Genomic DNA, 14,809 nt, shown 5'->3' with positions numbered 1-14,809 from the left:
GTCTTCCTTAGAATTTAATGATAAGAATTGTCTTTCAGGACAGAAGGAGGACCTTGTAGTTGTTCATTGTGTATTCTCCTGAGAGTGCACTAGCAGAGCCTGAATGAACCACTACTAAACTTGCTTATATTGGACTTACTGTGGCATATTACAGCATTTTAACCAGGAGCTTAGCAATACAACTGGCTCTGGATGAGCAAGTCTCCCCTTGAAAGGGACACAGGCCCCGTAAAAATGGAGACTCAAAAGATGAATACCCAAAGGACAAACTTTTTAATGGATTTTTCCTCCTCTGTAATTCTAGAGGAAAGGAAAAATTTTAATTCATTCATTTAGCTTTTTGTGTCCACAATGTGAAAGAATGTCAGATAGAAAGCAGATTACAAAAGTGAATGGCAAAGACCCTAACCTCAAAGAGTTTTGAATTCAGAAAGGAGGAATCGAGGATATATGCAAATAATGATAGTACAAAATAAAAATGAAAATTGATAGAAGGGAGAGATCACTTCCAGGTGGAGAAACCTTCAGAGAAGGTTTCATGGAGGACATAGTGATTGAGTTGGGGTTTGAATAATGAATAGAATTTAAAAGACCAAGATGGGACAAGGGGAGTCCAGGTATTGGGAATATCAGAGTCATGGAATCATGGAATTTTAGAGTTGGAAAGGACTTCCACAGTCATCTGGTTCAACCCATACATGAAATATACCTGCTATAACATACCAAAAAAGTAATCACCCCATCTTTGCTTACAAACCTTCAAGGCGGGGCGACCTACCACTTCTTAGGACAACTCATTCTGCCTTTGGATAACTTAAATAATTAGGAAGTTTTTCCTGACAGCAAACATAAATTTCCCTCTTTATAATTTCCATCCATTACTCTTGGCTCTGCTTTGTAGGGCCAAAAAAAAGAATAAGTCTAATACCTCTTCCAAATGAAAGCCCTTCCAATATTTGAACAGAAATGACATGCTCAGTTCCTTATATCTTGACCTCTTATGGCATGAACTCTTGTCTCTTCCCCCTACTATTTCCCTTGCTCTGGAAACAATATAGTTTATCATTGTCCTTCTTAACCAGGATGCCTAGCACTGAATGCAGTATTTGATACGAAGTCTCCCCAGAGTTCAGTACATTGGGATTATCTCTTCTGGGAAGCTAGGTCTTTCCTAATGAATGACTAAAGGTATGGCAGCAGCAGAAAAATATAGAATCAGTTCTTTGGGGTGGCTATTTTATCCACAGTATAAAAAGAATGGAAAGAACATTGTGAAGTAAGGTAGGTTAGAATTATTTTGTGGAAGGCTTTGAATATTAGACTAAGAAGTTTATACCTACTTTGGTAAGCTATTAGTAATATTTGACTTCTATAAAATATGGTCCAATGATTCAAATGTTTCCATTTATGAAATTCTCCATTTTAAAGGCCAAATAGGTTCTGTGGAATAGCTCAAATGTATTAATATTGAAATATATAACCCCAACTATGGTATTCTCTCTATTTAGTGGTTCTGTGTTAACAATTAGAAGAACTCTTCTTGCCACCCCGCCTCTCTTAGGAAGTAAGGGGCTTAGTTTCAAAACTGTGGCTTTGTTCAGGTTATGAGTTAAATTAGGTGGCCTTTGGTGAAAATTGGTTTTCATACTACATGTAGCTTTGAAGAACTAAATTTGACTTTGAAAACAAATATGATGTAGTAACATTTATAGGAAGGAAAGAATATACTATTAAGACATCATATTTTTGAATGGCTCTGTCATTTTGCAACTGTGATTCAATAAGTCTGTAATTTCAAATAGAGAATGATCATTTTTTGTTGGTAGTTGTAGCTAGATGATGCAGTGGATAGAGTGTGTGGTATGGAATAAGTTCAAATCAGGTCTCTGACAATTATTATTTATGTGACCCTGAGCAAGTCACTTAACCCTGTTTGCCTCCAATTCCTCATCTGAAAAATTAGCTAAAGAAGGAAATGGCAAAAACCACTCAGTATCTTTGCCAAGAAAACCCCAAATGAGGTCATGAAGAGTAAGACACGTGACTAAAATGAGTGAAAGTAACAATAACAAAGTTGTTCGTTGTAAACAATAGAAAATAGAATGTTCCAGCTGAACAAAGACTTTTAGAACTAAAAAAAATCCAAATACTCAACTTTAAAGAATATGACTCTGAGGAAACTGAGGACTAGGAGATGGGGAAATAAAGTAGCTGGGATCATAAATTATTCAGAAAGGACATAGCCCTAAGAGACTACTGATGTATATGAGTAGTTTAAAAGTCTCTGGCTACAAAGGTCAATAGTGCAAGGAAATAATAGGAACAATGGTCATAAGACAGATAAGTGATTTTTCTTATGTAGTTTTCCTATAATTGTTTATCCAAAAAAAATAGTACAGCTCACACATTTACCACTTGTATGGAATGATGGATCAAGTTTGTTCTGGAATTCTGAAGGAACTGCTAGCAGGAAACCCAGTCTGTGATGGAAAGCATAGAAAGACCTGGACAATATGGCATATGTGGACTTTTCAAATAACTATTAAGATGGCTAAGTGTTACTGAGTTTAGTCCTGTTAAGTGATACCTAGGGTCATACCTCAATCCAGAGGGCTTCACTAACACACACATTTTAGAGCTTTATTTGTACTATGCCAAAATTTTGAGTACTTGAATTAATGTGTCTGACCCCAGTTCTTATCTTTTGGATTATTCACTTTGCCCATATACTCTGCTATTTGGTTCTCCAGTTGCAATTGGTACAGCCTCTGTTAACATGCTTGATCTCTATTGTGCCAATGTCTGATGATGTTATTTATCAAAGGATTTGTGCCGACCCATTGAGCATATCATGTAAAAAGCTTGTTCCTACAGGGACATCAGGCTATCCCAGATGAAAGCCATGAGATTATAGGACTGGTGATAGTTAGTAATGACCCTGAGTCATTTCTCAATTGATGAAAACTCCAATATTTGTGCCACTGAATAGCCCAAGATTCAGGAGGTTGGGAACTTGGGAAAGGGGAAGACCAGAAGATAAGGTCATCAGAAATGGCATATTGATGTATCACTTGGCCAGTGAACAACTACTTGGATCAGTCAACAAACAAATGCAAATAGAATGTTCCCTCACTTAAAATCCGAAAGGACCTAATGGTTCAATTAAATATGGCTAATGCAGTTGGCATATAGTGGTTACTGTCTGTCTTTTACAAGAATAATGCAAAATCTAAGGTTCATAAAGACCTGAATCCAGGAAGACTTGAATCAGACTTCCAAAACATCTGTGGTTCAAAGAAATTAACTTGGCAAGATCACAAATATTGACATATGATGCAATATAATTAGTAAAATATAACAATATGCTATGACATAATATAAAATGATTATTTATAATGTGATATAATAATAAGAACTGAGCCTAAGATTTCATTGTTATTGGTAAGTCTGGCATGAGGAAATTACTCCCTCCTCTTTCCCACTTCTTTATATGTTTTGTTCCTTGCCTTACCGTTTTCCTTTCCTCCTTCCTTTCCTTTTCTGTTTTTCTCTCTATCCCATGATATAATATAAAGTAGCATAATATCATAACATTATATGACTTAATATGAGATGGGATTACATGATATAAAATAAAATGATACAATATGGCATTTTGTCATATGTATCATATTACACTGTTAAATCACATTTTATGTCATATTACATTATATTTAGTAATGACACATAGTGCACAAAAATAACATCAAGGTACTGAAGAAGATTGAAATTATATATAAGAAATAGACCTTGCCCTTGTAAGAACTTGCAAAAACTCCTTCTCTTCCTTATTGCAACCCATTTCTCTTCTTCCCTTCTTACATCCTCAAGAAGTTTATCACTTTGTAAGGGGATAAGACATAAGCACAGATAGCTGTAACAACAACAATAATAGCTAACATTTATGTATTACACAATACATGCCGGGTGCTCTGCTAAATTTATTTAATTTATTATCTCATTTGATCTTTACAACAATATTAAGAAAGAGGTACTATTATTATCCCAATTATACAGAAACAAAGATAAATGGAAGGGTCACACTGTTTTTTTTTTATTAATTTTTTTTTATTTTAAACCCTTTAACTTCTGTGTATTGACTTATAGGTGGAAGATTGGTAAGGGTGGGCAATGGGGGTCAAGTGACTTGCCCAGGGTCACACAGCTGAGAAGTGTGGTCACACTGTTTTTTAAGTGTCTGGAGTCACATTTAAACTTCAAAATTCCTGACTCCAGGAATTCTACCACCTACTTGTGTTGTATTATATTCTACATCATAATCCTTTCATAAGTCACACAACAAAGTCCTATGTGCGCCTGGAAGACTTAGGTTATGATAGTTGACCTGGGTAATCAAGAAAGTTTTCAAAAAGGAGGCAGCATTTGAATCTGTAGTTTTAAAGTATATACACTAAGAATACAATCTTTAAGGAGTCATTCCTTTGAAAGTTCAATGTACCTCATTATTCTACTAATGATAATTTTTAGATTAGTAGTCTACTTTTCTATGTGCATATCAAACATCCCTGAACCTTGATGTCACTGAATTCTGCTGCTTTTTTTCTACAGGTCAGATTTTGTGTTTATAAAAATAATTTGGAGTTGGAATGTACAGATCAAAGTTATATGGACACACACTCACAGACACTCACTCATGCACATATACATGTCCTCAATCCACCGTTGAAGGAGCAATATATAAGACAAATGTTGGAGGCATTATGAAACAATTATCCCTCTGCTAACTTGGGTTTCCCTATCCATTAAAGAGATTAAAAAGAATCAAAGTAAATGCCCTTTTCTTACATCCAACTTTTCTTTCCCTTTCCTGCCTAAAGCACTTCTGCTGAGTCTGTTCATTTTCTTTCCATTGCCTCTTGAACTGAACAAGCTCAAGCATCACCCAGAAGGCTTTGCATCTGTCAATTGCAAAGGAAGAAATAGCAAGTTATTTTAAGGAGGCAAAGAAAATAAAAAGGATTGAAAGACCCTAGGGACACACACACACACACACACACACACACACACACACACACACACACACAAGTACATATACAAGGTCAAGTGATGATAAAATAAGGATAAAAGTTAAATCTATTTGGAAAAAAATAAAAGAGTTGATGTAGTTTAATGTCTTGGAATTTTTTTATGTAAGAAAGATTAGGACAGTATTTAAAATATTCAGTTCTCTCAGTTCATTCATAGTATCAGAGGATTCAAAGCTGAAAGAAATTTTAGAGACAGAAGGAAACTGAAGCTCAAAAAAAAGTGAAGAAATGAGATGAATGTTGAATAAGTAACTGGAGTCAGGACTTGAATTCAATTCCTTTTACTCCAAGTCAGGAGCTCTCTTCCTATCACATCAGTATTTTCTTTACTTTGTCACTATTAGCTGTAAACTGAGTGTTATCTTTTGTAAAGCAATGTTTTGGCTTACCATTCATAGACTTTCTTCTTATAAGGTTTTTAAAAGTCATTTCTCCAAATTTACTTTTAAACATTTATTTACTTATTTTTACAAGCATTTATTATCTCTTTCCCTCTCCTGCCCACTAAACAGTAAAAAAAATAATAATTAAATAAATATAAAAATATCTTAACAAATACCTGGGAATTTTAATGTAACAAACAAGTTAACTTATTAAGGAAATAAACAAATATGCCCAATTCAGCAAATCGAATTCTCATATTGACTATGGCCAATTCTGCATTTTAAGTTCATCACCTCTCTGATGGTAGACAAGTGCTGTGTTTCTTCTTCAGTGCTCTAGTCTCATGATTTATCCTTGCATTGATCAGTGTTCTAATGTCTTCCAAAGCTGTTTATCTCTAAGGCATTTTCATTTTAAAAATTGTTCTAATTTTGTTCACTTCTATTTGCATCAGTTCATAGAGGTCTCATTAGTTTCCTTTCAAACTATCTATTTATCCTTTCTTACAACAAAATAATATTTTGGTATATTAATATATCATAATTTGTTTAGCTATACTCTAATAGATGAGCACTTAATTCCCAGTTGGAGCTACCTGAAAAAATCCAGTCTTAATTTCTTTTTAAAATTCTATCCTTGGGGCAAGTAAAGGACTCAGTGGATAAAAAGCCATGCCTGGACATCCTAGGTTCAAATTTAGCCTCAGATGCTTTCTAACGGTGTAACCCTGGGCAAGTTACTTAACCCTAGCTCTTGCCACACTTATACCTTGGAACCAATATTTAGTATTGATCCCAAGACAACAGGTAAATTTTTTTATTATTATTATAATATTTACTGAGTGAAAGAACAAAGGACAGAATAGTAATTTGCAAAGTGATGACCATTGTGTATAAAATAAAATGCCATCACAAACAGGGTGTCACCTAGAGTATTGAAGCTAGAGAAAAGGAGGGCAACTGAATGAGTATTTTATGCACTTGAGATAGTAGTGATTTTCCATTTCCAATGAGAGAAAAACAAACAAAAAAATGAAACTAAATGTCAGTGGGTGTGACTTAGTTTAAACTTGAAGTAAAAGAAAGACAATGGGGAACAGTGATTTCTTTTTTCAAGAATAGTTGTAATAGCTTAGTCTTCTCCAGGTATTTTTAAGATAACATTTACATAGGGCATCTCTTTCCCTCTCCTCCCCACTAAACAATATATGTATATATATATATATGTATGTATGTATATGTATATATGTATATATACACATATATATATTTGTTTGTTTATTTACAAGGTAACTTCATGTTCTTTGAGCCTTGCAGTCCCAGCATAGTCCTATCATCTGAGTTTTACCAATGAGACTCAAAGTGGCTAATTAACTAACCCAGAGTCACATAACATAGTCAATGGAAGTGTCAAAACTTAGAGTCCAGTTTTCTCACTTTGAGTTGAGGGATCCTCCAAACCCAAAATGTCAACATTTAAAAGATAGACACTCATCCCAAGGGGAAAGTTTAAGTGCAAAGAAAACAGGAGAAAGCCATTGATATCTGTGACCCTTTAGGCTGTGTTCATCTGAAAATAACTGCAAAAAAACTAAACATTTACTCTAGCAAATTGATGCTACATCTTGTTCCGTGGCATTTACTGAATGGCAAGATTTTGCCTACAGTTTAAAAAAAAAGTAAACATCTTTGAGTTGCATTATGGCAATAGACATGCATGCACATATACCACCCCCTAGATTTCATGGATGCTGATTATGTCTGGCTAAAGGGAAAATATGGATCCACTGAGGCTTACAACTACAATTATCATAACTTTTGCTCTCCTGGGGCTCTTGCTGGTGAAATGGATTAATACACAAGCCTTTGGAGTCTCTGGAGGCCTGAGTTCAAATCCTGAGCTTAGGTCATAAGTAAAGATGAAGGTAGTTATTGTAATGTTTTATCCCCATCTGGGAACACTGCAAAGCCATTGCATAGTTTGTTATGATTATTAATCTTTGTTCAGGAAAAGGACAGGATTGAATTTAGTAAATTGATCCTCATGCAGAGAACTTAGTAAAAGCCCAAATTCTAGGCATTCCTTGAATTCATTCTTGGCTTTTTCAAAGGAAAAGTGTTTTGTTTTTTTTCTAAAGACATTCAGGCGCACTGAGATTGTTTCTACATTGGCACACAGAAACATATTATTTGCAAAACATCCCAATGTGGACTAAATGTGAACAGAAGGATATGTTTGCTGCTATAGGCATAGATAATTACTAAGAGCATTATGAAAAGACTTCCTTATCCAATTCTCTGCTTTTTTTCCTGACAGGTTTATTTCTACTGGATTTGCAGAGTTCCATGTGCCTTTGAATGGTTTGCTGATCTTTTGTTTTTGCTAGAAGCTCGGATGGCTGAGAAGGGGAAAACCAATTTTCTCAGTTATCATATATTTCTTACTGGATGGGATGAAAATCAGGTACTAATGAAACCATGAAACCAGTGGTGTGCTAGTAAATATTTAATAACCAGTTCTCTGAAAAAAATACACAAACTTTGAAGTTTAATCTCCATTATTAACATATTCACGAATTCTTTTTAAGACAGGACAATCGACAAAACAATAAATCAAACCCTGATGTAGAGGAGTTTTAGCCTATTTCCAAAGTGTAGATGCTCATATTGAATATTTAACAAATGGCTCAAGCCGGTTTGAGCTGGCTCCAGAATACACATAACTGAAGCTGAGTGAGCCAACTTGATTTTCTAAACTATATATGTAGTGAATAGGAATAACCTTCCCCCCCACCCCAGCCAAAAAAAAAAAAGGAAATATACAGAGTTAATGTAACTTAACAGTTAGAGAACCAGCCTCTAAATCAGGAAGACCTTTGTTAAAGTTCTTTCTCTTACACAATTTGGCTGTGTGACCTTGGACAAGTCACTAACTCTTCAGTGTTTCAAGCAACTCTTTAGGATAAGAAACTATAGGACAAGTGTTGGTCTGCCTTGGTGGAAGTCATTTGGATAAAATTATAATTCAAGACAAAGCATGACTATATCTATATAATGATCTGAAGACATGAAAAAATAATTCCATTTTTTTAAAAAGGAAGAGAGAAACAAGTTAAATGTTAAGAAAAACTCTTAAACCATGAGAATTTAGAATTTACAAATAACATTAATTAGAAATAGAAAAGGAATATTCCAGAAAACACACTCCCTGCAATGATGAAAATGTTGGTTAATGGAAAGCAGTAGTAAATTTTGAAACACTGGATCAAATTTATCATGTAAGGCTATATTGTCCACTTCAAGAAGTATGCTGGACCCCATGTTCCTAATGCACAGTCGCTGAGTTCCTGAGTACCTTTTTGGGGCATAGCAGTGTACAGGGAGCTAACTGTAAAGATTTCAGTGGGAGACTCCCAAGGGCTTATCTTCAAAATATGGATTGCAAAACTGTGAGAGCTTCAACAGAGAATAAATTTTTAAAACACTTGATTAATTGAAAAATCTATTGAGAATTCTCTCTTTAGGCATTCTTATAAATTGTGTGCACGTTAGTAATCTAAGAGAAGAAAGACAAATTCTGTGTTCTATATATTCGGAAAGAGCTAGGTTTTGATTTTTACTAAACAGAATAGATACCAAAAGATGCTAAAAGGTTTTATATCAATAATAGTCTTTTAGTGTTGGTAATGCTGAATGATGAATATTATAACATAAACCTATGCTTTTTTTCTCTTTAAATGGGACTTATCAATGAACCAATTATTAGGTTATGGATTGTGCTATTCCAACCAGTATTTTGCAGCAGGTGGTATTGATATTTACTTCCAAGTAAAGTGTGTTAGACCCAAGAAGATTTGCATTAATAACTGCATTTGTAAATGGATTCTCCATCTCTCTCTGGGTTTGGCCCCACAGAGCAACACTTTAATTTGGCTCTATGCTTTTGCAAATGAATGAGAGTTTGCTTACTGGTCTACAGCTAAATGAATTTTTATGGTCTGTTTGCAACCCTAGTTAAATATTGTGATTCCTTGGCATTATGTTGAAGCTAGATTTCATTGGAAGCCAAATTTCACACTTCTAGATGAGTTAAATAATGTTAACTACATTTTCTAAACAGTTTTTCTCCTTCATTTAAGTGGCATGTGAATAAATGGGATTTTTGATCAATAATATAGTTCCTTCATATTTGCAGACAATTACATAGTCACTGCTTTACATACATAATTAACTCATTTGATTCTCACAAAATCCCTATGAGATAGGAAGTGAAAAACTACTAATCTTATTTTATAGAAGAAGACTGAGACCCAGAGAGGGGAAGTAACCTGTCTAAGATCACACAGTGAATAAGTAGATGAGGTAGAACTAAAACCTGGCCCTTTAACTCTAAGTATATTGCTATTTCCAGCATCTAGGCTTCCTCTCACTTAATAATAACTTATGCTTAGATAAGGGCTCTTATTGGTATATCCTGACACAGAACTGAGTTTGGGCTTTGTGCAGTGATCCCCAACACTTTTTATATGATGACAAGATTTTAATGTCAAAATAAATTAACACACTCCCACAAGATAGCAGTTGAACTATTCATTTTTGTTAATCGATAAAATACAAAGGTAATTCTTTGTGTACACGTGGATCAGTTTGATAGATCTCTCAAAATAAATCATTGCTGACTTCCTTTCACCCAGGTACCCTCAATCTACAGGTTAGAAACAGTCACTTGTCTTCAAAATCTTATTATTCTATATTTGTACTCGATTGATCTTAGGAGTTAAATACATTGGGGTTGTGTCTAATAGCAGCAGCTATTTTAGAATTGTGACAGTGTCTTGTTGCTTGATTTTCAACACTATTGCTATTGCACTTTTAAGGTACAGTATGACTATGCAGTGACTGCTTATTTTCTGCATTCCTCTGAATTTAAATTAATTATTTTGATAATTTTCTTCTTGATAAAATTGGAGGCACCTAAGGTTGACACACAGTTGGGGAATGGTGGACAGGATGGAAACTGGTTTTACATGAAGTCAAACATCCATGAATTAAATGGCCCTCTTAAAAATAATTAACTGTTTAACTGAGTTCAACCTTTGTCCTGTCTTGTAGGTCACAAACTAGAATTACAAAAAGCCTTGCCAAGGTTACTGAAATTACCAATCCACAAAAATAATTCATTCACTGAACAATTTTAAAATAAGCATCCTTTACAATTGCCTTCAAGTAAAATCATTAATTATTCTGGGGATATAGTTGCTTTTAAAGCTGGAGTGGACATTTTGGCTCAATTGACTGGTCAGCTGAGTCATATGATCAGTTCAGTCAGTCAGTTTGTAAATAAACATTTATTATGTGCTTACTATGTTCTAGGCTCTGTGCTAAATGTGATGAATATAAAGAAACATTTTTAAAAGTCCTGATTTTTGCTTTAGTAAAAAAAGAAAAACAAATATTTGATTAAATTCAATTGGACATTACAAAATTAAATTCCTTATCTATATCTCAAATTCTTCTCTCTTCATTTTTTAAATACCCAAATAAATCCCTGATGTTTATTATAGACCTGCTATAAGTAAGGTATTTCATTAGATGTCATGAGGAATAATAAGACATGAGCCTGTCCTTGAGCAATTTTTAAAATATACTTGGAATAAGACATATACACAGGGGGAAAAGATAGGGGGAAATGTTAAGGTAGTATATGTCAATGGATTTCTTTGATCAAATAGCTCACTGACCAGAGCACTCACTAGAGAAATGCAGATTACAAACCATTCATGTATTTTCATACTATGCAATTTTTTGCCTGTCTCTTCCATAAATCTATGGTGTACAAACTGTACACCATAGTCTCCATTTTAGATAGCTAGACTAATGGTATTTGAATGGCCATAGATCTCAGTGCAATTAGCATAATGTCAGCTGAAATCAAAAGCATGTGTAAGAACATCTCTGTCAATGGAAAATCCATGTCTAGCTGGATTTTATACAGGGCATTCCCCATGACAGTGGCAAGATACAAGTGGATAAGTAAATATAATAAGCAATATAGACTAAAAGGGGAGCATTATGAACTAGGTTGATGAGGGAAACTTCTAGATGAATAATATTCACAGGAGAAGATTGGAGTGGAAGAGAGAATATTTAACAAGGAGAATCATGTGTACAAGAGTGCATAAGATGAGACAGAGTATGCCACTTTAACTGGAATAAAAAAGTTAGGAAGGAGAATAATTAGTGAGAAATTTGGTATAAGAAGTTGAAGAGTAGATTTTGAAGGACCTTGAAAAACAAGATAAGGCATTTGACCTTTTTTTGACATTTTTTTTGGCATTTGACAGTGGGGATATTTTAAAGGTTTTACATTTGGAAATAACATGATGAAAATAATGTTTCAATAATGTTTGTTGAGTGACAGTATAAAGGACAGATTAATGGGGGAAGAAATAAAAGGATGAATGTTGCTTAAGAACCTATAGGCACAAGGTGATGAGAAATTGAACCAGGATGGTATAGGTCGGAATAGAAAGATGAAACACATAAGAAATATCAAGGCGGAGGCATCACACAGACTTAGTGACTTGATTAGTGAATCAATGTGGTGAAGAAAGTGAGAGTCAAAGATGACTCTCAGGCTACCAGAATGAAGGAGGACATGGACAAAAAAAAAAGGTGAATCAAAAAAGGAAATTGACTTTGAGGGGAATAAGATGTGTTCTGTTTTAGCCATGAAAATGGATTTGAGGTGACAATGAGATAATAAAAGGCAAATGTCCAGCATATAGAAATATAGGATTAGAGGTTGGGAGAGCTATCTGATCTAGAGAGAAAGTTTTGTAAGACAAGTTTGTGTTAGTTGTAAGTATGATAGATGGACTCTCTAAATGAGAAAGTCTAGATAGAAAAGATCAGGTACTCCAGGGGCAAGTCTTAGAGCACATTCATAGAGAGCAGAAGGAAATAGGAGACAGAGGAGAAGAAATACAAGGGCCAGGATAATATGAAAGCCTAGAGATGAGCAAGTTCAAGAAGAAAGGAGTGACCAACAATTTTAAATGATTTATAAAAGTCAACAACAGAAAAATACTATTCAGATATATTGATTAGAAGTATCAATACTAAATGTGTGTACCAAATATTATAGCATCCAAATTACTGAAGGAAAAGCAAAAGAAAACTAATGGAGTTACAAGTGGAAATAGGTAACAAAATTGTAATAGTTAGGAGATTTAAATTTTCCCTTCTTAGAACTGGGTAAATGTAACTAAAAATAAATTTAAAAGAAGTTAAAGGGAGAAATAAAATCTTAGATAAGTTTGATATGATAGATATCTCGAGAGTACTGTATGGAGATAGAAAGGAATATACTTTTTTCTCAGTGACATTTTTTTACTTTTACTCAGTGACATTTTTTACATACATTTACATTTACTTGTACAAAAATTGACAACATATTAAGCTGCAAAATTTGTAGAAGTAAATGAAAAAAGCAGAAAATATTAAATGCACCTTTTTAGATCATAGTGCAATAAAATTATATTTAATAAATGACCATAAAGTCACAAAATAAAAATTAATTAAGTACTAAGTAACTTAATCTTAAAGAATGAGTGGATTAAATAATGAGTCATAGAAACAGTAAATAATTTTATTAAATTATTATAATGAGACAGCATATCAATATGTATAGGATATAGAAAAAGTAGCAAATAGAAGAACATTTCTCTTTTTAAATGTTTATATCCATAAACTAGAGAAACAAAAGTTCAATGAACTGGATATACAATTTTAAAAAAAAATAGAACAAAATTTTTAATTCCTAATTAAATACTAAATTGGAAATACTAAAAATTAAAGACGAGATTAGCACAATGGAATGTAAGAAAACTATTGATTTAATAAATAAAACTAAGAGTTGGTTTTATAAAGAAACCGACAAATTAGATTAACTATTGATTAAGAGAAGACAAAATCACTAGAATCAAAATTGAAATTTTGGTTTAATTTCCCCCTAATGAAGATGAAATCAAAACAATTATTAGGAATTAATTTGCTTAATTATATGCCAACAAATTTAATGATTTAAGTGAAATAAATTGGTACTTACAAAAATATAAATTTTCTAGGGGCAGCTGGGTAGCTCAGTGGATTGAGAGTCAGGCCTAGGGATGGGAGGTCCTAGGTTCAAATCCGGCCTCAGACACTTCCCAGCTCTGTGACCCTGGGCAAGTCACTTGACACCCATTGCCCACCCTTACCACTCTTCCACCTATGAGCCAATACATAGACATTAAGGGTTTAAAAATAAATAAATAAAATGAAAAAAATGAAAAAAATATAAATTTTCTATACTAATAGAAGAGGAAAGAGAATATTTAAATGAAACTATTTTACAACATGTTATGAAAGAACTTCTTGAGAAAAAAACCATCAGGACAAGATGGGTTTGAAAGTGAATTTTACCAAACACTTAAAAATAATCTAATTCAAATATTAAATAAATTATTTAGAACAATTGGTAATAAAGGAGTACTACCAAACTCCTTTTATGAAACAAATATGGTGCTGACACCTAAATGAGGAAAAGCAAAAACAAAGAAAAGTAGAGGCCAATATCTTTAATGAATATAGATGCAAAAATCTAAATAAAATATTAGCCAAGTGACTACAACAATATATTACAAAGATTATACATTATAACCAAACAGGATTTATATCAGCTATTCATTGTGCAGGTTTAATATAAGGGAAACTATTTTTAAAAATTGATTGTCAACAAAAAAGTAACAAAAATCATGTTATATAAATAGATGCAAAAAAATACAATACTCATTCATATTAAAATTCTTAAAATAAAAGGTATAACTGTATTTTTCCTTAGATTAACAAGTATATTTAAAACATCAGCAAACATTATTTTAAATGGGGATGAGTTAAAGCCTTCCTTACAAAATCAGGAGTAAAAACCAGGATGCCTATTATCAAAAATATTATTTAATATTGTACTGTAAGTGTTATAAATTGCAAAAAGAAAAGAAAAATAAATTGAAGGTATCAAAATGGGCAAAAAGGCAATAAAGCTATCTTTTTTACAGATGATAAGGTGACATTTATCCTGGAGATTCAGCTAAAAAATTAATTAAAACAATCAATAATTTTAGCAAAATAGTAAGATAAAATAAACCCACATAAATCATCAGTATTTCTACATATCACTAACAAGGTCCTACAAGAAGAGAAAGTAAGAAATAATCCATTTAATTTAACCATATAAAGAATAAAATGTGGTGTACGTCTTCCAAAACAAAACCACAAACTAAATGAACTTAATTATAA

At 33.1% G+C, this 14,809-nt stretch overlaps 1 protein-coding gene across 1 annotated transcript in view; it reads left to right on the top strand.

Annotated features, from left to right (window-relative positions):
- Window positions 1–14,809, top strand: part of NOX3 (NADPH oxidase 3) — a 103,271-nt gene that overhangs the window by 65,057 nt on the left and 23,405 nt on the right. The window contains exon 11 of the mRNA XM_044675364.1: window positions 7,788–7,934. Within this exon, the coding sequence (XP_044531299.1) occupies window positions 7,788–7,934 (147 nt within the window). The remainder of the gene's footprint in view (window positions 1–7,787; window positions 7,935–14,809) is intronic.

Source organism: Gracilinanus agilis, chromosome 4 (assembly GCF_016433145.1).
Source record: "Gracilinanus agilis isolate LMUSP501 chromosome 4, AgileGrace, whole genome shotgun sequence".
Lineage (NCBI taxonomy): Eukaryota > Metazoa > Chordata > Mammalia > Didelphimorphia > Didelphidae > Gracilinanus > Gracilinanus agilis.
Note: the sequence above shows the minus strand (reverse complement) of the source record. Positions and strands in the feature narration are given on the sequence as shown.